Source organism: Bison bison, unplaced genomic scaffold (assembly GCF_000754665.1).
Source record: "Bison bison bison isolate TAMUID 2011002044 unplaced genomic scaffold, Bison_UMD1.0 scf7180017864224, whole genome shotgun sequence".
Classification (NCBI taxonomy): Eukaryota; Metazoa; Chordata; class Mammalia; order Artiodactyla; family Bovidae; genus Bison; species Bison bison.
Window position 1 is genome coordinate 3,035,659 of NW_011494796.1, and position 23,551 is coordinate 3,059,209.

At 37.7% G+C, this 23,551-nt stretch overlaps 1 protein-coding gene across 1 annotated transcript in view; it reads left to right on the plus strand.

The window, feature by feature from the left end:
• The window catches only part of GABRG3 (gamma-aminobutyric acid (GABA) A receptor, gamma 3), an 831,633-nt gene that overhangs the window by 664,250 nt on the left and 143,832 nt on the right, over positions 1-23,551 (plus strand). The window contains exon 6 of the mRNA XM_010845850.1: positions 13,562-13,699. Coding sequence (XP_010844152.1) covers positions 13,562-13,699 — 138 coding nt within the window. The remainder of the gene's footprint in view (positions 1-13,561; positions 13,700-23,551) is intronic.

Here is a 23,551-nt window from a genome sequence, read left to right on the forward strand (position 1 = left end):
CCCATCATTTCATGGCAAATAGATGGGGAAACAGTGGAAACAGTGTCAGGCTTTATTTTTCTGGGCTCCAAAATCACTGCAGATGGTGACTGCAGCCTGAGATTAAAAGACGTGTACTCCTTGGAAGGAAAGTTATGACCAACCTAGATAGCATATTCAAAAGCAGAGACATTACTTTGCCAACAAATGTCTGTCTAGTCAAGGCTATGGTTTTTCCAGTAGTCATGTATGGATGTGAGAACTGGACTGTGAAGAAGGCTGAGCACCAAAGAATTGATGCCTTTGAACTGTGGTGTTGGAGAAGACTCTTGAGAGTCCCTTGGACTGCAAGGAGATCCAACCAGTCCATTCTAAAGGAGATCAGCCCTGGGATTCTTTGGGAGGAATGATGCTAAAGCTGAAACTCCAGTACTTTGGCCACCTCATGTGAAGAGTTGACTCATTGGAAAAGACTCTGATGCTGGGAGGGGATTGGGGGGCAAGAGGAGAAGGGGACGGCAGAGGATGAGATGGCTGGATGGCATCACTGACTCGATGGACGTGAGTCTCAGTGAACTCGGGGAGTTGGTGATGGACAGGGTGGCCTGGCGTGCTTCGATTCATGGGGTTGCAAAGAGTCAGACACGACTGAGCGACTGATCTGATCTGACACTATGATCAAATGACATTTATCCCAGGGATGCAATGATGGTTCATTATCAACAAATCAATTAATGTGATACACCACATTAGCAAGTGATCATGTCAATAAATACTGGAAAACTTTTGACAAAATTCAACATTAATTTATGGTTTAAAAAGTATGAGGAAATGTACCTCAACATATAAAAACCATATATGATAGCCCCACAGCTAAAACATGATATTCAACAGTGAAAAGCATTTTCTCTAAGATCAGGAAGAAGATAAAGAGTCTTACTTTCACCACTTTTATACAATATGCTGTTGGAAGTTCTTGCCATAGCAATCAGACAAGCAAAAGAAATAAAAGGCACAAAAATTCAAAAGAAAGAAGTAAAACTATCACTGTTTGCAGAAACTGTCACTGTTTGCAGATGACATGATACTATACATAGAAACAGTAAATACAGCACCAAAGAACTACTACTATCACTGAATTTGGTAAAGTTGCAGGATACAAAATTAATACACAGAAATCTGTTGTATTTCTATACATTAACAATGAACTCTCAGAAAGAGAAGTTTGAAAAGAAATCCCAATGACAATTGCATAAGAAAGATTAAAATACTTAGGAATTGACCTAACTTAAGAAGTAAATGACCCTCACTTCAAAAATTTGGCTTCCCAGGTGGCTCAGTGGATAAAGGATCTGTCTGCAATGCAGGAGATATAGGTTTGATCTCTGAATAGGGAAAATCCTCTGGAGTATGGAATAGCAACCCACTCCAGTATTCTTACCTGGAGAATCCCATGGACAGAGGAGCCTGGAAGGCTACAGTCCAGAGGGTCACAAAAAGTTGGACATGACTGAAGTGACTGAGCACACACACACACTCCAAAAATTATGAGACATTAGTAAAAAAAAAAAAAAGAAGATAACACAAAAAGATGGAAAATTAACTCGGTTGATGAATAAAAGAATTAATATTTTGATATGACCATACTATCCAAGGTAATCTACAGATTAAATGCAATCCCTATCAAAATACCAATGGCATTTTTCACAGAACTGGAAAAAATCATTTTGAAAATTGTATGGAAATGCAAAAGATCTTGGATAGCCAAAGCATTCTTGAGAAATTAGAATTGAGCTGGAGGTATCATGGACCCTGACTTCAGACTATATTATGAAGCTGCAGTAATCAAACCAGCATGGTATTGGCACAAAAACTGGCACAGAGATTAATGGAACAGAATAGAGAGCCCAGAAATACACGCATGCACTTATGATCAATTAATCAATAACAAAAGAAGCAATAATATATTTTGGAAAAGACAGTCTCTTCAATAAATAGTGCTGGGAGACCAGGAAAGCTACATGGGAAAAATGAAGTTACAATATTTTATCCTACCACATACAAAATAAACTCAAACTGGAATATAGATGCAAATGCAAGATGGGAAATCTTAAAACTCCTAGGAGAAAATACAGGCAAGATACTTTTTGACAAAAAATGCAGCAATACTTTTTAAATCTATCCCCTAAGGCAAATAAAGCAAGAGCAAAAAATAAACAAGTTGGAACTAATAAAACTATAAAGATTTTCACAGAAAAGGAAACTATTAACAAAACAAAAAGACAATCTACTGAATGGGAGAACTTAGTTTTAAGTGATATGACTTGGGAGATAAGGGATTAATATCCAAAAATATAAATAGCTCATATAATGTCAGAAAACATACACTATGATTTTTAAAAAGGGCAATAGACGTGAATAGGCATTTTCCAAAGAAGCTATACAGATGCTATATAGAGATGCTAAAGAAGCTACATAGAGATGGCAAAAGTCTCATGAGAAGATATTCAACATAGTTAATCATCAGAGATGTGCAAATCAAAACTGCAGTAAGAAACCTCATACACATCAGTATGACTATCATTAAATAGAAGACACATATCAAATGTTGGCTAGTGTGGGGAGAAAAGGGATCCCTTGTACACTGTTTGTGAGAATATTAATTGGTATACCCACTTAAAGAAGATTATGGAGTTTACTCAAAAACTAAAAAATAGTTTCCTATGATGCAGAACTTCCACTCCTGGGCCTATATTCAAAGATAATGAAAACTCTAATTCAAAAATACACATGAACCCTAATGTTTGTGACAGCTTTATTCACAGTAGCCAAAATATGAAAGTAACCTAAGTTTTCATGAACAAATGAATGGAGAAGGAAAATTATATATATATATATATATATATATATATATATATATATATGTATGTATATATATACATATATACACACACCCACACACACACACACATGTATACATACACACTCACAATGGAATCTTAGTCATACAAAAGAATGAAATTTTGAAAGTTGCAACAATATGTATTATGCTTAGTGAAATATGTCAGAGAAAGACAAACATAAGTTACATGTAGAATCTAAAAAATAAAGTAAATGAATTTATAAAACAACAACAAAAATACAGACTAATAGATATTCAGAACTAAGTAATAGTTACCAATGGGGAGGGGGGAAGGAGGGACAAGATAGGTATATGGGATTAAGAGAAACAGACTATTATATATAAAATAAATAAGGTTCTAGGATATATTGTACTGCACAGAGAACATACCCATTATTATAAATAACTTTAAGTATAATCTATAAAAATTTTGAGTCACAATGTTGTACACCTAAAATTAATACAATATTGTAAGTCAACTATAACTCAATAAAAAATAAGTGAAGGGAACATTTAATAACATAAATATCTCTGGAAATTTTCAAATATTTTCAAATGAGATAATACACTTTAAAAGCACTTATGAATTGGAGACTTTTGTTTCTGGGAAGATATAGTTGATATCTTTACCTTATTTCTCCTACTAATACAAAACTCCTGAAAATTATGTGAAACACATATTTTAAAATTTGTAAGGAAAAAAAATTTGTAAGAGTGATGAGAAGATGGAACAGCTGTGGAAAGAAGATAAGTTATTTTACATTAATTCTAGCTCAACAGAAAATCAATGAAAAGAAAAGGAAAGAGGAAAAAAAAAAAAGTTGACATCATGTAGTATACATTAACATCACACACTCATGCACACACACACACTGATTGCATAGAAATGTGACAATCAAGTAGAAAACCCTTGACCAAAATAATTTCAAAATGACTATTAATTGAAATATATAATAAAACTATAAAATAATTAGATTTAAAATTTGAAAGTATTTATCTGGGTATGCTTTAAGGAATGATTAAACATAAATACAAAATAAATATGAAATGACTAATGGGATTAATAATATAAAATTTTCAATTTCAGTATGTCAAATATATAAAAAATGCCAACAGAGAGGAAACAATTGGGAATGGGAGGCTTTCTCTAGTCATTCAGTATTACTCAAAACGGTTACGGTGCCCTTCCAAGGATTTTAGAAGAACCTCTATGTATAGGTCTCCATGATAGCAACTACAGTGTAGTGCAATAAGTGAGAAGATAGAGATCCTAAAGTCAGAAAATCTAAGTTTTTATTCTGGCTCTGTCATAGGTACATGACTCAGAATCTCTGTGCTTCAACCTTCTCATCTGTAAGATGGAGACAGCAATACCTATGCCACCAGGATTGTTGTGAGACTTAGCACATTGAAAGTCTTGAAATATTGCCTGGTGCCTCATTACAGAAAGCAATATGATGATGATGGTGGTGGTGATGATGATGATATTAATGGTGGTGGTGATAGTGATAATGATGATTACTATGGTAAAGAAGAAGAAGATAGTGAAAGTAGTGGTGGTTGTAATTAACAGGAAGAAGAGGCATAGGAAGAGGACTGAATGGCTAAGAAAATTACTGAAATTTTCCTCCCAAATTCACATGCCCTCTGAAACTCCAACTACTTTTGTTCTTTCATGTTAATGCATGCATCTTCAGAAGAGTATGGTTAATTTAAATGTAAATATTTAAATATGTTTATAGAAAATATTTGTTGTTGTTCAGTCACCAACTTGTGTCTGACCCTTTGTGACCCCTGGGCTTCAGCATGTCAGGCTTCCCTGTCCCACACCATCTCCCAGAGTTTGCCCAAATTAATGCCCATTGAATCAGTGATGCCATCCAATCATCTCATCCTCTTTTGCCCTTTTTTCCTTCTGCCTTCAATCTTTCCCAGCATAAAGGTCTTTTGCAATGAGTTGGGTGTTTGCATCAGGTAGCCAAATTATTGGAGTTTCAGCTTTGACATCAGTACTTCCAATGAATATTCAAGGTTGATTTCCTTTAAGAGTGTCTGGTTTGATCTTCTTGCTGTCCAAGGGAATCTCAAGAGTCTTATCCAGCATCACAGTCTGAAGGCATCAATTCTTTGGTACTCTGCCTTCTTTATGGTCCAGCTCTCACATTTGTACATGACTACTGGAAAGACCATAGCCTTGACAATATGGAACTTTGTTGGCAAAGTGATATATTTGCTTTTTAACACACTGTCTATGTTTGTCATAGCTTTCCTGCCAAGAAGCAATCATCTTCTAATTTCAAGGCTGCAGTTACCATCCACATTGATTTTAGAACCCAAGAAGAGGAAATCAGTCAATGTTTCCACATTTTCCCCATCTACTTGCTGAAGTGATGGGACTGGATGCCATAATCTTAGTTTTTTTTAATATCAAGTTTTAATCTGGCTTATTTACTCTTCTCCTTTACCCTCATCATGAGGTTCTTTGTTCCTCTTCATGTTCTGCCATTGTATCATCTGCATCGGAGGTTGTTGATATTTCCCCAGGCAAACTTGATCCCAGTTTGTAACTCATTCAGCCTGGCATTTCCCAAGATGCCCTCTGTGTATAAGTTAAATAAACAGGGTGACAAAAAACAGCCATGTTGTACTCCTTGGTATGCATTTTCATAAGAGGATTTTCAGCAGTATTTTACAGAATTGATTCAGTATTCAACCCTGATTTTGGAAAATATTTTAAAAAGCTGTTAGGAAAGCTTTAAATACATATATATATATGTGTATATGTATATATATATGTATATGGCCATGAACATTCCTGGGATAGTAAGCCTCAAACACAAAATTACTTGAACAAACTTTTAGAGCAGAGAGAAATAAATATTTCAGAGGTATCAATAGTGGCAGGCATATAGAGTGTGAAGTTCTAGACATACCTATTCGGATTTGGGGGATATGCTCTTTTTATAATTAGTTTGACATTTCACAAGCTCATGTTACAAATTCTTTCCTAAAGTTTATATAAGTTCATTGAATATTTTGAAATCTGGCATGATGAAGATACTAGCTATATGTAGTCAAAGTCACACAATGCTAAAGAGTGTAGAGTAAGGTAACAAAGTTAACTTTTCCACAAACCAAGCCTGTATCTTGGAATTGTCTTTTAGATTATATCTTGTTTTCCAAACTGACTGTTTATATATTTTATATATTTCTTTTGGACTTGAAATTCCAAAAGAAATCAATAAAATATTCTTCTGAAAGGTTTGTAAAACTCTTAAACAGAAATTTCATTTCATATTAAACTATAACATTTATAAATAACTTAGCAAAAATAGCCTTTTAATTATTAAATGTAGTTAAAATTAGAGCTTTTTTGTGTGTGTTTTGGTCAACATCAGTTTAGTATAAGACATTGATTCTAGATGATAAAAGATGAAATGAGAGCTATATTGAGAAATATCTGGTAAGATGTAAGTTAGTGGCCATGTTTCCCTGTCCATGACCTAAAAAGACAGAGTTGAATTTCTTTTGAGATCATAATTTAGGTGCTATAAAATGCAAACATTTTCACATTTGTAACCTACATGCAATCATCACCAAAAACAAGATAGAGAATCTGTATTTTCCCCATCTCAGTGAGTTCATTCATGTCTCTTTCTGTTCTCCAGGCCCACATTAGGGTGATTAGTTTTTAAAATGAGTACATTTGTTCATACTTTGTTCTCTGAACTGTTGAAAGTGAAGCAATTTAGCATAGTAACAACTGTAGTATTTTCCAAATTTCTTTTTACAGATATAACATAAGATACAGATTACTTTCACATTTTACATGAGCATGTGAAACTTAAATTTTGTAGATGGTACTCAAAAGGGACTGAAAACCCCTTTGATCTTGGAGGCCAGGGGGACCTGATTACAGAACTTCCACAGGACTGGTGAAACAGACTCTTGGAGGGCACAAACAAAACCTTGTGTGCACTGGGAGCCAGGAGAAAGGAACAGTATCTCCACAGAGACTGAGCCAGACTTGCCGATGAGTGTCCAGGAGTCTCCGGTGGAGGCAGGGATAGAGTGGCCTGCTGCAGGGTCAGAGGCACTGAATACAAGGGTGCCTGAACAAGTCCTTATGAAGGAGGTTACCATTAGCTTCAGTATCCCTACCATAGTTTGGTTCAGGCCAAAAAAAGGGAGGGAACACAAAATTGGATTAAAGATTTACTGATCATGGCCACACCCATCAAAACAAGACCTAGTTTGCCCCAAAGTAATTCTCTCCCATCAGGAAGCTTCCATAAGTCTCTTATCCTTATCCATCAGAGGGCAGACAGAATGAAAACCACAATCACAGAAAACTAATCAAACTGATCACATGGACCACAGCCTTGTCTAACTTAAAGAAACTACGAGCCATGCCACATAGGGCCACCCAAGATGGATGGGTCAAAGTGGAGAGTTTTGACAAAACATGGTCCACTGGAGAAGGGAATGGCAAACCACTTCAGCATTCTTGCTCTCAGAGCACCGTGAACAGTATGAAAAGGCAAAAAGGTATGAAAATGAAAGATGAACTCACTAGGTTGGTAGGTGCCCAATATGTTACTGGAGAAGAGTGGAGAAATAACTCCAAAAAGAATGAAGAGATGGAGTCAAAGCCAAAACAGAGCCCAGCTGTGGATGTGACTGGTGATGGAAGTAAAGTCCAATGCTGTAAAGAACAATATTGCATAGAAACCAGGAATGTTATGTCCATGAATCAAGGTAAATTGGAAGTGGTAAAACAGGAGATGACAAGAGTGAACACTGACTATTTAGGAATAAGTGAACTAAAGGACTGGAACAGGCAAATTTAATTCAGATGACCATTATATCTACTACTGTAGACAAGAATCCCTTAGAAGAAATGGAATAACCCTCACAGTCAACAAAAGAGTCCAAAATGCAGTACTTGGGTGCATTGACCAAAATGACAGAATGATCTCTGTTCATTTCCAAGGCAAACCATTCAATATCAGAGTTATCCAAGTCTATGCATCAAACAATAATGCCAAAGAAGCTGAAGTTGAATGGTTCCATGAAGACTTACAAGACCTTCTAGAACTAACACCCAAAAAAGATGTCCTTTTCATCATAGGGGACTGGAATGCAGAAGTAGGAAGTCAAGAGATACCTGGAGTAACAGTCAAGTTTGGCCTTGGAGTATGAAATGAAGCAGGGCAAAGGCCAACAGTATTTTGCCAAGAGAACACTCTGGTCATAGCAAACACCCTCTTCCAACAACACAAAAGATGACTCTATACATGGCATCACCAGATGGTCAATACCAAAATCAGATTGATTAGATTCTTTGCAGCTAAAGATGGAGAAGTTCTATACAGTCAGCAAAAAGAAGAACAGGAGCTAACTGTGGCTCAGATCATGAACTCCTTATTGCCAAATTCAGACTTATATTGAAGAAAGTAGGGAAAACCACTAGACCACTCAGGTATGAGCTAAGTCAAATCCCTTACGATTATACAGTGGAGGTGACAAATAGATTCCAGGGATTAGATCTGATATAGTGCCTGAAGAGCTATAGACAGAGATTTGTGACATTGTACGTAAGGCAGTGATCAAGACTATCCCCAAGAAAAAAATGCAAAAGGGCAAAATGGTTGCCTGAGGAGGCCTTACAAATAGCTGAGAAAAGAAGAGGAGTGAAAGGCAAAAGAGAAAAGGAAAGGTATACCTATTTGAATGCAGAGTTCCAAAGAATAGCAAGGAGAGATAAGAAAGCCTTCCTCAGTGATCAACACAAAGAAATAGAGGAAAACAATAGAATGGGAAAGACTAGAGATCTCTTCAAGAAAATTAGAGATACCAAGGGAACATTTCATGCAAAGACAGGCACAAAAAAGGACAGAAATGTTATGGACCTAACAGAAGCAGAAGATATTAAGAAGAGGTGCCAAGAATAAACAGAAGAATTATACAAAAAAGTTTTTGTTGTTGTTGTTTTTTGTTTTTTTGCAGTCCATGGGGTCGCAAAGAGTCAGACACAACTGAGTGACTGAAGGCTGTATATTATTATCCTGCTTATTTAACTTATATGCAGAATACATTATGTGAAATGCCGGGCTGGATGAAGCACAAGCTGGAATCAAAATTGCTGGGAGAAATATCAATAACCTCAGACATGCAGGTGACACCACCCTTAAGGCAGAAAGTGAACAGAAACTTAAGAGCCTCCTGATTAAAGTGAAAGAGGAGAGTGAAAAAGGTGGCTTAAAACTCAACATTTAAAAAACTAAGATCATGGCATCGGTTCCCATCATTTCATGGCAAATAGATGGGGAACCAATGGAAACAGTGACAGACTTTATTCTCTTGGGATCCAAAATCACAGCAGATGAGGACTGTAGCCACTAAATTAAAAGATGCATGCTCCTTGGAATAAAAGCTATGACCAGCCTAGACAGCATAATAAAAAACAGAGACAGTACTTTGTGACAAATGTCTGTCTAGTCAAAGCTATGGTTTTTCCAGTAGTCATGTATGGATGTGAGAGTTGGACCATAAAGAAAGCTGAGCACTGAAGAACTGATGCTTTTGAACTGTGGTGGTATTGGAGAAGACTCTTCAGTGTTCCTTAGACTGCAAGGAGATCAAACTTGTCAATCCTATAGGAAATCAGTTCTGAATATTCATTGGAAGAACTGATGCTGAAGCTGGAGCTCCAATACTTATGCAACCTCATGTAAATAACTGACTCATTGGAAAAGACCCTGATGCTGGGGAAGATTGAAGGAAGGAGGAGAAGGGGATGACAGAGGATGAGATGCTTAGATGGTGTCACCAACTCGATGGACATGAGTTCGAGTATGCTTCAGGAGTTGGTGATGGACAGGGAAGCCTGGCATGTTGCAGTCCATGGGGTTGCAAAGAGTCAGACACGACTGAGCAACTGAACTCAGCAAGTTAATCACAAGCACAGAAGTCAGAACTGTAATAAAAAATCTTCTGACAAACAAAAGCCCAGTGATAGCTGATGTCACAGGTGAATTCTTCTAAAAGTTAGAGATGAGTTAACACCTATCCTGTTCAAACCCTTCCAGAAAATTGCACAAGGTGGAAAACTCTCAATCCCATTCTATGAGGCCACCATTACCCTAATACCAAAACCAGATAAAGATATCACAATAAAGAAAATGCAGGCCAATATCACCCATAAACATAGATGCAAACATCCTCAACAAAATTCTACCAAACAGAATCCAACAACACATTAAAAGGATCATACATCAAGATCAAGTGGGAGTTATCCCAGTGATACAAGGACTCTTCAGTATATGTAAATCAACCTATGTGATAGACCATATTAACAAGTTGAAAGACAAAAAAAATATGATGTTCTCAACAGATGCAGAAAAAGCTTTAACAAAATTCAACACTGGTTAATGATAAAGACTCTTCATAAAGTAGGCATAAAAGGAACATACCTCAACATAATAAAGGCCGTATACAACAAATCCATAGCAAACATTATTCTCAACAGTGAGAAAATGAATGCATTTGGTGCAAGAGGAGCAAGAGCAAGGTCACTGCAGCCACGAAATTAAAAGATGCTTGCTCCTTGGAAGAAAAGCTATTACCAACTGAGACAGCATATTAAAAAGCAGAGACATTACTTAGCCAACAAAGGTCTATCTAGTCAAAGCTATAGTTTTTCCAGTAGTCATGTATGGATGTGAGAATTGGACTCTAAAGAAAGCTGAGTGCTGAAGAATTGATGCTTTTGAACTGTGGTGTTGGAAAAGATTCTTGAGAGTCCCTTGGACTGCAGGGAGATCCAACCAGTCCATCCTAAAGGAAATCAGTCCTGAATATTCATTGGAAGGACTGATGCTGAATTGAAACTCCAATAATTTGTCCACCTGATGTGAAGAACTGACTCCTTGGAAACGACCCTGATGCTGGGAAAGATTGAAAGCAGGAGGAGAAAGGTTTGACACAGGATGAGATGATTGAAAGGCATCACCGACTTGATGGACATGAGTTTGAGCAACCTCTGGGAGTTGGTGATGGACAGGGAAGTTTGGCATGCTGCAGTCCATGGGGTCGCAAACAGTTGGGCAAAACTTGGCCACTGAACAACAACAACAAATTATATAATATTGTACATCAACTACTCTTCAATAATAATAATAAATGTAAATATGTAATAAATAATAAAAGCTATATATATAATAAAGTTTATAATAAAAAGTAAATTTGTCTTTCTTGAGATCTAGACAGACTCAGCTCTGGAAAAGTTTTTTTTTTTATTTTATTTTATTTTTAAACTTTACAATATTGTGTTAGTTTTGCCAAACATCAAAATAAATCCGCCACAGGTATACCCGTGCTCCCCATCCTGAACCCTCCTCCCTCCTCCCTCCCCATACCCTCCCTCTGGGTCTTCCCAGTGCCCCAAGCATCCAGTATCGTGCATCGAACCTGGACTGGCGACTCGTTTCATACATGATATTATACATGTTTCAATGCCGTTCTCCCAAATCTCCCCACCCTCTCCCTCTCCCACAGAGTCCATAAGACTGATCTATACATCAGTGTCTCTTTTGCTGTCTCGTACACAGGGTTATTGTTACCATCTTTCTGAATTCCATATATATGTGTTAGTATACTGTATTGGTGTTTTTCTTTCTGGCTTACTTCACTCTGTATAATAGGTTCCAGTTTCATCCACCTCATTAGAACTGATTCAAATGTATTCTTTTTAATAGCTGAGTAATACTCCATTGTGTATATGTACCACTGCTTTCTTATCCATTCATCTGCTGATGGACATCTAGGTTGCTTCCATGTCCTGGCTATTATAAACAGTGCTGCGATGAACATTGGGGTACACGTGTCTCTTTCAGTTCTGGTTTCCTCAGTGTGTATGCCCAGCAGTGGGATTGCTGGATCATAAGGCAGTTCTATTTCCAGTTTTTTAAGGAATCTCCCCACTGTTCTCCATAGTGGCTGTACTAGTTTGCATTCCCACCAACAGTGTAAGAGGGTTCCCTTTTCTCCACACCCTCTCCAGCATTTATTGCTTGTAGACTTTTGGATCGCAGCCGTTCTGACTGGCGTGAAATGGTACCTCATAGTGGTTTTGATTTGCATTTCTCTGATAATGAGTGATGTTGAGCATCTTTTCATGTGTTTGTTAGCCATCTGTATGTCTTCTTTGGAGAAATGTCTATTTAGTTCTTTGGACCATTTTTTGATTGGGTCATTTATTTTTCTGGAGTTGAGCTGTAGGAGTTGCTTGTATATTTTTGAGATTAGTTGTTTGTCAGTTGCTTCATTTGCTATTATTTTCTCCCATTCTTTAGGCTGCCTTTTCACCTTGCTAATAGTTTCCTTTGTTGTGCAGAAGCTTTTAAGTTTAATTAGGTCCCATTTGTTTATTTTCGCTTTTATTTCCAATATTCTGGGAGGTGGGTCATAGAGGATCCTGCTGTGATGTATGTCGGAGAGTGTTTTGCCTATGTTCTCCTCTAGTAGTTTTATAGTTTCTGGTCTTACGTTGAGATCTTTAATCCATTTTGAGTTTATTTTTGTGTATGGTGTTAGAAAGTGTTCTAGTTTCATTCTTTTACAAGTGGTTGACCAGTTTTCCCAGCACCACTTGTTAAAGAGATTGTCTTTAATCCATTGTATATTCTTGCCTCCTTTGTCAAAGGTAAGGTGTCCATAGGTGCGTGGACTTATCTCTGGGCTTTCTATTTTGTTCCATTGATCTATATTTCTGTCTTTGTGCCAGTACCATACTGTCTTGATAACTGTGGCTTTGTAATAGAGCCTGAAGTCAGGTAGGTTGATTCCTCCAGTTCCCTTCTTTCTCAAGATCGCTTTGGCTATTCGAGATTTTTTGTATTTCCATACAAATTGTGAAATTATTTGTTCTAGCTCTGTGAAGAATACCGTTGGTAGCTTGATAGGGATTGCATTGAATCTATAAATTGCTTTGGGTAGTATACTCATTTTCACTATATTGATTCTTCCGATCCATGAACATGATATATTTCTCCATCTATTAGTGTCCTCTTTGATTTCTTTCACCAGTGTTTTATAGTTTTCTATATATAGGTCTTTAGTTTCTTTAGGTAGATATATTCCTAGGTATTTTATTCTTTCCGTTGCAATGGTGAATGGAATTGTTTCCTTAATTTCTCTTTCTGTTTTCTCATTATTAGTGTATAGGAATGCAAGGGATTTCTGTGTGTTGATTTTATATCCTGCATCTTTACTATAATCATTGATTAGTTCTAGTAATTTTCTGGTGGAGTCTTTAGGGTTCAGCTCTGGAAAAGTTTAGAAGGTCTGGTGAGAGTGAGCCAGGAAGTTAGATAAGGTCTATACTTTGAATGTCAACTACAACGAAGCCTTCCACACTGAGAGATATATTCTATGTTCACACAGACATGGCATGTGGTTGTTCACCTTTTGTTGATCATGAAGATCTGCAGCAAAAATCTTCTGGGTCAAGTAGCAACTTCCCATTCATTTTTGGAGTTTCTATGCATATGAGGAAAAGTTAATGATTAAATATGGACTAAAATGTCAACTCCTATTAAGTGATCAGAATTATAATTTTGACTTTAATGTGTTACAATCCTATGTCTTCAAGCACTAATATTTATTTTGCATTTTTAGATGGCTACCCCAAAGAAGAAATGATTTATAGATGGAGAAAAAATTCGGTTGAGGCAGCTGATCAGAAATCCTGGCGGCTTTATCAGTTTGATTTCATGGGCCTCAGAAACACCACGGAAATTGTGCAAACATCAGCAGGTAAGAGATAACTTAAAGAAGTGTAATTCTCAAAAAAAAAAAAAAAAAAAACCTCTGACTTTTTCCCTTGATGCCTAAGGCATACCTTTTATGTAGAATTCCTTCCTGTGTGTTTTTTAGCTAATTATACTCAGGCAGCCATGATTCCTAAGTGGTATTTGAGGCAAAACAGCTGATCTAAAAGTCAAAAATGTTCAATGTTTTACTTGCAATGGGGAAAGGGTGATTAGAATTGCCTTATACTTTTAAATTGAGACCATGTTGGCATTATGTCTATAAATCCTCTCATCACTGATCAGATTTATGTAAACCAATTTCACTAATGGTAAGAGTTCTACAACTTTCCACATACATGATGAACATGAGATACTATAGATAATATACAAAACAAAAAGCTGATGTGAAATGTCCTTTGAATTTCAGTTTCTAGCTTCTTCCTTTCCTTCAAATTTTGTCTTTTTTCAATATATTGAGCCCAATAATTATCCACCAATTTCATTTTAAGTGAACATTATATGCATATTATAACACATGTATTTAGATGAAAGAGATGCTTCACCTATTAATGTCTTTAAATGTATTTTTTTGTTTTATGGATTTTTTTGTTTGTTTTCTGGTAATTCCCAAATAAGAATCTATGGTTCACTATTTTGCAATTCATTTTTTTCTAACAGGATTTTGGGAGTAGATTGGTTTCAAGTCAGTTTTTCTTCTGATCTAGTTATTTGCTAATACAAATAATTTATTGACTTTTAAAACACCATAATAATTTTCTTCATATGACTAGATTAAGATGTAAATTTTAATAATTAGTAGTAAATATGTTTAGTTCATCAGGCACTCTGTCTATCAGAGCTAGTCCTTTAAATCTATTTTTCGCTTCCACTGTATAATCATAAGGGATTTGATTTAGGTCATACCTAAATGGTCTAGTGGTTTTCCCCACTTTCTTCAATTTAAGTCTGAATTTGGCAATAAGGAGCACATGATCTGAGCCATAGTCAGCTCCTGGTCTTCTTTTTGCTGACTGTATAGAGCTTCTCCATCTTTGGCTGCAAAGAATAATCAATCTGACTTCAGTGTTGACCATCTGGTGATGTCCATGTGTAGAGTCTTCTCGTGTGTTGTTGGAAGAGGGTGTTTGCTATGACCATTGCATTCTCTTGCCAAAACTCTATTAGCCTTTGCCATGCTTCATTCTGTACTCCAAGGCCAAGTTAGCCTGTTACTCCAGGTGTTTCTTGACTTCCTACTTTTGCATTCCAGTACCCTATGATGAAAAGGACATCTTTTTTGGGTATTAGTTCTAAAAGGTCTTGTGGGTCTTCGTAGAACCATTCAACTTCAGCTTCGTCAGCATTACTGGTTGGAGCATAGGCTTGGATTACTGTGATATTGAATGGTTTGCCTTGGAAATGAACAGAGATCATTCTGTCATTTTTGAGATTGCATCCAAGTACTGCATTTCACACTCTTTTGTTGACCATGGTGGCTACTCCATTTCTCCTAAGGGATTTCTGTCCACTAGTAGATATAATGGTCATCTGAGTTAAATTCGCCCATTCCAGTCCATTTTAGTTCGCTGATTCCTAGAATGTTGACATTCACTCTTGCCATCTCCTGTTTGACCACTTCCAATTTGCCTTGATTCATGAACCTGACATTCCAAGTTCTTATGCAATATTGCTCTTTATAGCATTGAACCTTGCTTCTATCACCAGGCACATCCACAGCTGGGTATTGTTTTTGCTTTGGCTCCATCCCTTCATTCTTTCTGGAGTTATTTCTCCACTGATCTCCAGTATCATATTGGACACTTCCTGGGGAGTTCCTCTTTCAGTATCCTAACATTTTGCCTGTTCCTACTGCTCATGGGGTTCTCAAGGCAAGAATACTGTAGTGGTTTGCCATTCCCTTCTCCCATTGATGACTTTGTGTCAGACTTCTCCACCATGACCCATCCATCTTGGGTGGCCCCACATGCCATGGCTTAGTTTAATTGAGTTAGACAAGGCTGTGGTCCGTGTGAGAAGATTGGCTAGTTTTCTGTGATTATGGTTTCAGTGTGTCTGCCCTCTGATGCCCTCTCGCAACACTTATGGATGTAAGAGTTGGACTGTGAAAAAAGTTGAGTGCTGAAGAACTGATGCTTTTGAACTGTGGTGTTGGGGAAGACTCTTTAGAGTCCCTTGGACTGCAAGGAGATCCAACCAGTCCGTTCTAAAGGAGATCAGTCCTGGATGTTCATTGGAAGGACTGATGCTGAAGCTGAAACTCCAATACTTTGGCCACCTCATGTGAAGAGTTGACTCATTGGAAAAGACCCTGATGCTGGGAGGGATTGGGAGCAGGAGGAGAAGGGGACGACAGAGGATGAGATGGCATCACTGACTCGATGGACATGACTTTGAGTAAACTCCAGTAGTTGGTAATGGACAGGAAGGCCTGGCATGCTGTGATTCATGGGATCACAAAGAGTTGGACACAACTGAGAAACTGAACTGAACTGAACTGAGTAAATATCCTTAAAGAACAGTCTGAATTTTTTTTAACTTTTTATTTTGTATTAGGGTATAGCCAATTGACAATGTTCTAATAGTTTGAGGTGAGCAGCAAAGGGACTCATTCATACATATACATGAATCCATTCTTCCCCAAACTCCTCTCCTGTACAGTCTGCCACATAACACTGAGAAGAGCTCCATGTGCTATACAGTAGGCCCTTGTTTGTTATCCATTTTAAATATAACAGTGTGTACATTTCCATTCCTAACTCTCTATCCCTTTCCCCCATCTTTCCCCCAGCAACTATAAGTTCATTCTCTATATCTGTGCGTCTTTCCCTGTTTTGTAAGTATAAGTTCATTAGTATCATTTCTTTTTAGATTCCACATACAAGGGATGTTGCATGATATTTCTCCTTCTCTGTCTGACTTCACTCCATATGACAGTCTCTATGGCTAATATTCATTGCCTATATGTACCAGGTCTTATTTTTCCATTCTTCTGTTGACAGGCTTTTAGATTACTTCCTAAAAGAAGTAACCTAAAAGAATTCTAAAATAGAATTCCATGTCTTGGCTCTTATAAACAGTGCTGCATTGAAGTGCATGCATCCTTTTGGAACATGTCCTTCTCTGGATATATGTCCAGGAGTGGAATTGCAAGGTCATATGATAGCTCTATTTTTAGTTTGTTTTTTTTTTTTTTTAAGGAACTTCCATCTGTTCTCCATATCGACTGTATCAATTTACATTCTCATCAACAGTGTAGGAGGGGTCCCTTCTCTCCACACCCTCTCCAGTATTTATTGCTTGTGGGTTTTTTGATGATAGCCATTTTTGACTGGTGTGAGGTGATATCTCATTGTAGTTTTTATTTTCATTTCTCTAATAATTAGAGATGTTGAACATCTTTGCATGTGCCTCTTGACCATCTGTATGCTTTCTTTGGTGAAATTTCTATTTTCTATTTGAAATTTCTATTTGCCCTATTTTTTATTGGGTTGATTGTTTTGATACTGTTAAGTGTCATGAGCTGTTGTAAATTTTAGAGATTAATTCCTTGTTTCTCACCCCACTTGCAAATAATTTCTGCCATTCTGTGAGTTGTCTTTTCCTTTTGTTTGTTTTTTTCACTGTGCAAAAGCTTTTGAGTTTAAAAAAAAGGAAGTCATTCAGTCATGTCAGTCATGTCTGACTATTTGTGACCCCATGGACTGTACAGTCCATGAAATTCTCCAGGCCAGAATACTGGAGTGGGTAGCCTTTGCCTTCTGCAGGGGATCTTCCCAACCCAGGGATTGAACCCAGTTATCCCACATTGCAGGCAAATTCTTTACCAGCTGAGCCACAAGGGAAGCCCTTTGAGTTTAAGTAGGACCCAATTGTTTACTTTTGTTTTTATTTCCATTATGCTGGGAATAATAGATTGAAAAAGATATTGCTGAGATTTATTTCAGAGAATGTTCTGCCTATGTTTTCCTCTAGGAATTTCACAATGTCTGGTTCTCAAGATTGTTTTGGCTATTCAGGGTCTTTTGTTTCTCCATACAAATTTTAAGATTTTTTTGTTCTAACTCTGTGAAAAATGTCATTGCAAATTAGATAGGGATTGCAATGAATCTGTAGATCACCTTGGGTAGTATAGTCATTTTGACAATATTGATTCTTCTGACCCAAGAACATGATATCTCTTACCATTTTCTTATGTCTTCTTCTATTTCTTTCATCAGGCTCTTATAGTTTTCAGAGTACAGTTCTTTTGTCATCTTGTGTGTGTGTGATAGCCAATCAGTGGTGTTCAACTCTTTTGTACCCCATGGACTGTAGCCTGCCAGGCTCCTCTGGTCCATGAAATTCTCCAGGCAAGATTACTGGAGTGGGTAGCCATTCCCTTCTCCAGGGGATCTTCCTGACCCAAGGATCACACCTGGATCTCCTGTGTTGCAGGCAGAGTTCTTTACCGCTGAGCCACTGGGAAAGCCCCCTTTGTCTCCTGGACAGGTTTATTTCGAGGTATTTTATTCTTTTTAATGAGATGATAAATGGAATTGTTTCTTGAATTTCTCTTTCTGATCTTTTGTTAGTGTATAGAAATGCAACAGATTTCTGGGTGTTAATTTTGTAACCTGCAACTACTAAATTCATTGAAGAGCTCTATTAATTTTAAGAACAGTCTGAATTTTTTGATAGAATTCTAAAATAGATAACTGAAGTGGCTACTTTGTATCCATGGGGATTGATTCCCACATCCCTAAAGATATCAATATACCAGATGCTCAACCCCACTACATAAAATGGCCTAATGCCTGCATTTAACATACATCCTTCTATATATTTTAAATCATCTCTAAATTACTTACAATACTTAATATATTGTAAATGCTATGTAATAGTTGTGAATACAATGTAAATATTATTCAAATAGAATTGACCCTTAAGCAACTCAGTTTAAACTGTACAAGTTCACTGAAATTTTGATTTTTTTCTGTAGTAAATACTACAGTACTATGCAACCCCAGTTGGCTGAATCCTTGTATGCAGAACCTTGGATATGAAAAAATTAGAGAACTACACATACTGAGGACCATTTACATTAAAACCTTGTGGGCACCAGGATCCACAGACTCCACAAGAGATTGAACCAGATCTGCCTTTGAGTGTTTGAGTGTCTCCTGTGGAGGCATGGCTCAGCAGTGGCTGTCTCAGGCACAGGGACTCTGGCTGCAACAAACCTGGGAGGCACTGTCACATAAATCCTCATGGAGGAGGTCACCATTAGCCCCACCATAGAGCCACTGGGTATAGAGCCACAAGCTGGATAACAATTATATCAAAGAAGTTCTCACACTGCTGCAAAAGTTCTAGGGCCCACAACAAATTCCCCAATCTGGGGATCTGAGAACGGGATGGAGAACCCCCAGGAACTTGACTTCAAAGGCCTGTGGGATTTGATTACAGAATTTCCACAGGTGTGAGGAAACAGATTCTCGGAGGGTACAAACAAAATTTTGTGCAACCAGGACCCGGGAGAAAGGAGCAGTGACACCACAAGAGAGTAAGCCAGACTTGCCTGTGAGTGTTCAGGAGTCTCTGGCAGAGGCAGGGCCTATTGTGGGGTCAGGGACACTGAACACAATCCTGGCAGCACCCTAGCAGCAGGGTGGTGCTGGTATAAGTCTTTTTGAAGGACTTACTTTTGAAGGAATACTTCAGTATTCCTGCCTTGAGAACCCCATGAACCATATGAAAAGGCAAAAAGATTTGACACTGAAAGATGAACTCCCCAGATTGGTAGGTGCCCAATATGCAACTAGAGAAGAGCAGAGAACTAGCTCAGGAAATATGAAGAGGCTCAGCCAAAGAAAAAACAACACCCAGTTATGGATATGATTGGTGATGAAAGCAAAGTCTGATGCTGTAAAGAACATTATTGCATAGAACCTGGAATGTTTGCTCTGTGAATCAGGGTAAATTAGACGTGTTCAAACAGGAGAGGGGAAAAATGAACATCGGTATTTTAGGAATCAGTGAACTAAAATGGATGTGAATGGGAGAATTTAATTCAGAAGACCAACTGTGGGCTGTCAATCCCTTAGAAGAAATGGAGTAGCCCTCATAGTCAATAAAACAGGCCAGAATGCAGTACTTGGGTGTAACCTCAAAAACGATGAATGATCTCTGTTTATTTCCAAGAAAACCATTCAATATCACAGTAATCCAAGCCTATGCCCTTACCACTAATGCCGAAGAAGCTGAAGTCGAACAATTCGATGATGACCTACAAGACCTTCTAGAAATAACACCATAAAAAGATGTTCTTTTCATCATAAGAAAGTGGAATGCAAAGGAAGGTAGTAAAGAGATACCTGGAGTAACAGACAAGTGTGGCCTTGGAGTACAAAATTAAGCAAGGCAAAGGCTAACAGTTTTGCCAAGAGAATGCACTGGTCATAGAAAACACCCTCTTCCAACAACACAAGAGAAGACTCTACACATGGACATCACCAGATGGTCAATACTGGAATTAGATTGATTATATTCTTTGCAGCCAAAGATGAAGAAGCTCTATACAGTCAGCAAAAACAAGACCAGTAGCTGACTGGGGCTCAGATAATGAACTCCTCATTGCCAAATGCAGGCTTAAATTGAAGAAAGTAGAGAAAAGCACTAGACCATTCAGGTATGACCTAAATCAAATTCCTTATGATTGAACAGTGGAAGTGAAAAATGGATTCAAGGGATTAGATTTGATAGAGTGCCTGAAGAACTATGGACTGAGGTTCATGACATTGTACAGAAGACAATAATCAAGATCATCCCCAAGGAAAAAAAAAGGCAAAAATGCAGAATTGTTGACTGAGGAGGTCTTACAAATATCTGAGAAAAGAAGAGAAGCAAAAGGCAAAGGAGAAAAAGAAAGATATATCCATCTGAATGTGGAGAATAGTATGGAAAGATAAGAAAGCCTTCCTCAGTGATCAATGCAAAGAAATAGATGAAAACAATAGAATGTGAAAGACTAGAGATCTCTTCAAGAAAATTAGAGACACCAAGAGAACATTTCATGCAAAGAGGGGCACAGTAAAAGACAGAAAATGTATGGACCTAACAGAAGCAGAGCATATTAATAAGAGGTAGCAAGAATAAACAGAAGAACTACACAAAAAAGATGTTAATGCCCCAGATAACCATGATTGTGTGATCACTCACCTAGAGCCAGACATCTCGGCTGTGAGGTCAAGTGGATCTTAGGAAGCATCACTAGGACCAAAGCTAGTGGAAGTGATGGGATTCCAGCTGACTTATTTCAAATCCTATGAGGCTGTTAAAGTGCTGCACTCAATATGCCAGCAAATTAGGAAAACTTAGCAGTGGCCACAGAACTGCAAAATGTCCATTTTCATTCCAATCCCAAAGAAAGGCAATGCCAAAGAATGCTCAAACTACCACACGATTGCAGTCATCTCATATGCTAACAAAGTAATGCTCAAAATTCTCCAAACAAGGCTGCAACAGTATGTGAACTGAGAACTTCCAGATGTTCAAGCTGGATTTAGAAAAGGCAGAGGAACCAGAGATCAAATTGCCAACATCTGTTGGATCATAGAAAAAGCAAGACAATTCCAGAAAAACATCTACTGCTGTTTCATTGACTACACTAAAACCTTTGGCTGTGTGTATCGCAACAAACTGTGAAAAATTCTTCATAGATGGAAATCTCAGACCACCTTACTTGCCTCCTGAGAAATATGTATGCAGGTCAAGATGCAATAGTTAGAACTGGACATGGGATAGTGGACTAGTTCCAAATTGGGAAAGGAGTACAACAAGGCTGCATATTGTTTTACTGCTTATTTAACTTCTACGCAGAGTACATCATGCAAAATGCTGGGCTGGATGAAGCACATGCTGGAATCAAGATTGCTGGGAGAAATAACAATAACCTCAGATATGCAGATGACACCACTCTTATGGCAAAAAGCAAAGAGGAACTAAAGAGTCTTTTGATGAAAGTGAAAAAGCTGGCTTAAAACTCAATATTCAAAAATTGAAGATCATGGCTTCTGTTCCCATCACTTCATGACAGATAGATGGGGAAACAATGGAAACAGTGACAAACTTTATTTTCTTGGGCTCCAAAATCACTGCAGACTGTGACTGTAGCCACGAAATCAAAAGACACTTGCTCCTTGAAAGAAAAGCAATGACCAACCTAGACAGCATATAAAAAGCAAAGACATTACTTTGCCAACAAAGGTCCATCTAGTCAAGGCTATGGTTTTGCCAGTAGTCATGTATGCATGTGAGAGCTGGACCATAAAGCAAGCTGAAACCCAAAGAATTAAAGGTTTTGAACTGTGATGTTGGAGAGGACTCTTTCTTGCGAGTCCCTTGGACTGCAAGGAGATCAAACCAGTCCATCCTGAGGGAAATCAGTCCTGAATGTTCATTGGAAGGACTGATGCCGAAGCTCTAATACTCTGGCTACCTGATACAAAGAACTGACTCATTGGAAAAGACCCTGATGCTGGGCAGGATTCAAGGCAGGAGGAGAAGGGGATGACAGAGTATGAGATGGTTGCATGACATCACGAGCTCGTTGGACATGAGTTTGAGCAAGCTCCAGGAGTAGCTGATGGACAGCGAAGCATGGCGTGCTGCATTTCATGGAGCCACAAAAAGTCAGACATGACTGAGTGACTGAACTGAACTGTACTGATTTATATGCAGATTTTCAAATTATATGTGAATTTTCAATTTATATGTGTATTTTCAACTTATATGTAGATGTTCAGCTGTGTAGAGTGTTGGTGCCCATGTTTTTCAATATTCAAGTGTCCTTTTCATGTGTATCAAATTCAAGTTTGTTTTTCCTAACTTTCTGGGAAAAAAAATTGTTTCAAATATTGTCAGTCCACAGTTGGTTAAGTCTAAGTATGTGGAATCTGTTGCTTTGGAAGGCTTACTGCATTTCACATGAAGAAAGGTCTTAAAAACTATCTAATCAACAGACAAAAGCAAAATTTCTCCACAGGTGTCATGGTGGTAAAGGTGAAAAATGACATCTGCGTTTAAATATTAAATGTTGATAAGGTTAAAAGAATGAAAAATCATAATCATTAAATAAATCATGGAGACAGCATATAATAGGGAATGTTTGGGGAAGCATTTATCCAAATTTGAGTCACTTACATTAATAATATAATTACATTCTGACAGTTTATAATAAACCAGCAGATCTTTGTGGCAGCCCAATAGAAGGTAACTAAATGGGATGATTGTTCTAGTATTTAAATGCCAAGTATTAATGCTGTTCTTTCTTTCCTGGTATTCTGGGCAAAATGATATTAAACAAAAGGAAATGTGAAGGCAGGTTGAACACAACTGGTTTTAAAATATACAATAAGATCACTGCTATATTTAAAATAAATAATCAACAAGAACCTACTGTATAGCACATAGAATTCTGCTAAATGTTATGTGGGAACCTGGATGGAAGTGGAGTTTGGGGGAGAATGGATACCTGTATATGTATGGCTAAGTACCTGTGCCATTCACCTGAGACTATCACAGCACTGTTTGTTAACTGGCTATCAGTTCAGTTCAGTTCAGTCACTCAGCCGTGTCCGACTCTTTGCGACCCCATGAATCGCAGCACACCAGGCCTCCCTGTCCATCACCACCTCCCGGAGTTCACTGAGACTCACGTCCATCGAGTCAGTGATGCCATCCAGCCATCTCATCCTCTGTCGTCCCCTTCTCCTCTTGCCCCCAATCCCTCCCAGCATCAGAGTCTTTTCCAATGACTCAACTCTTCGAATGAGGTGGCCAAAGTACTGGAGTTTCA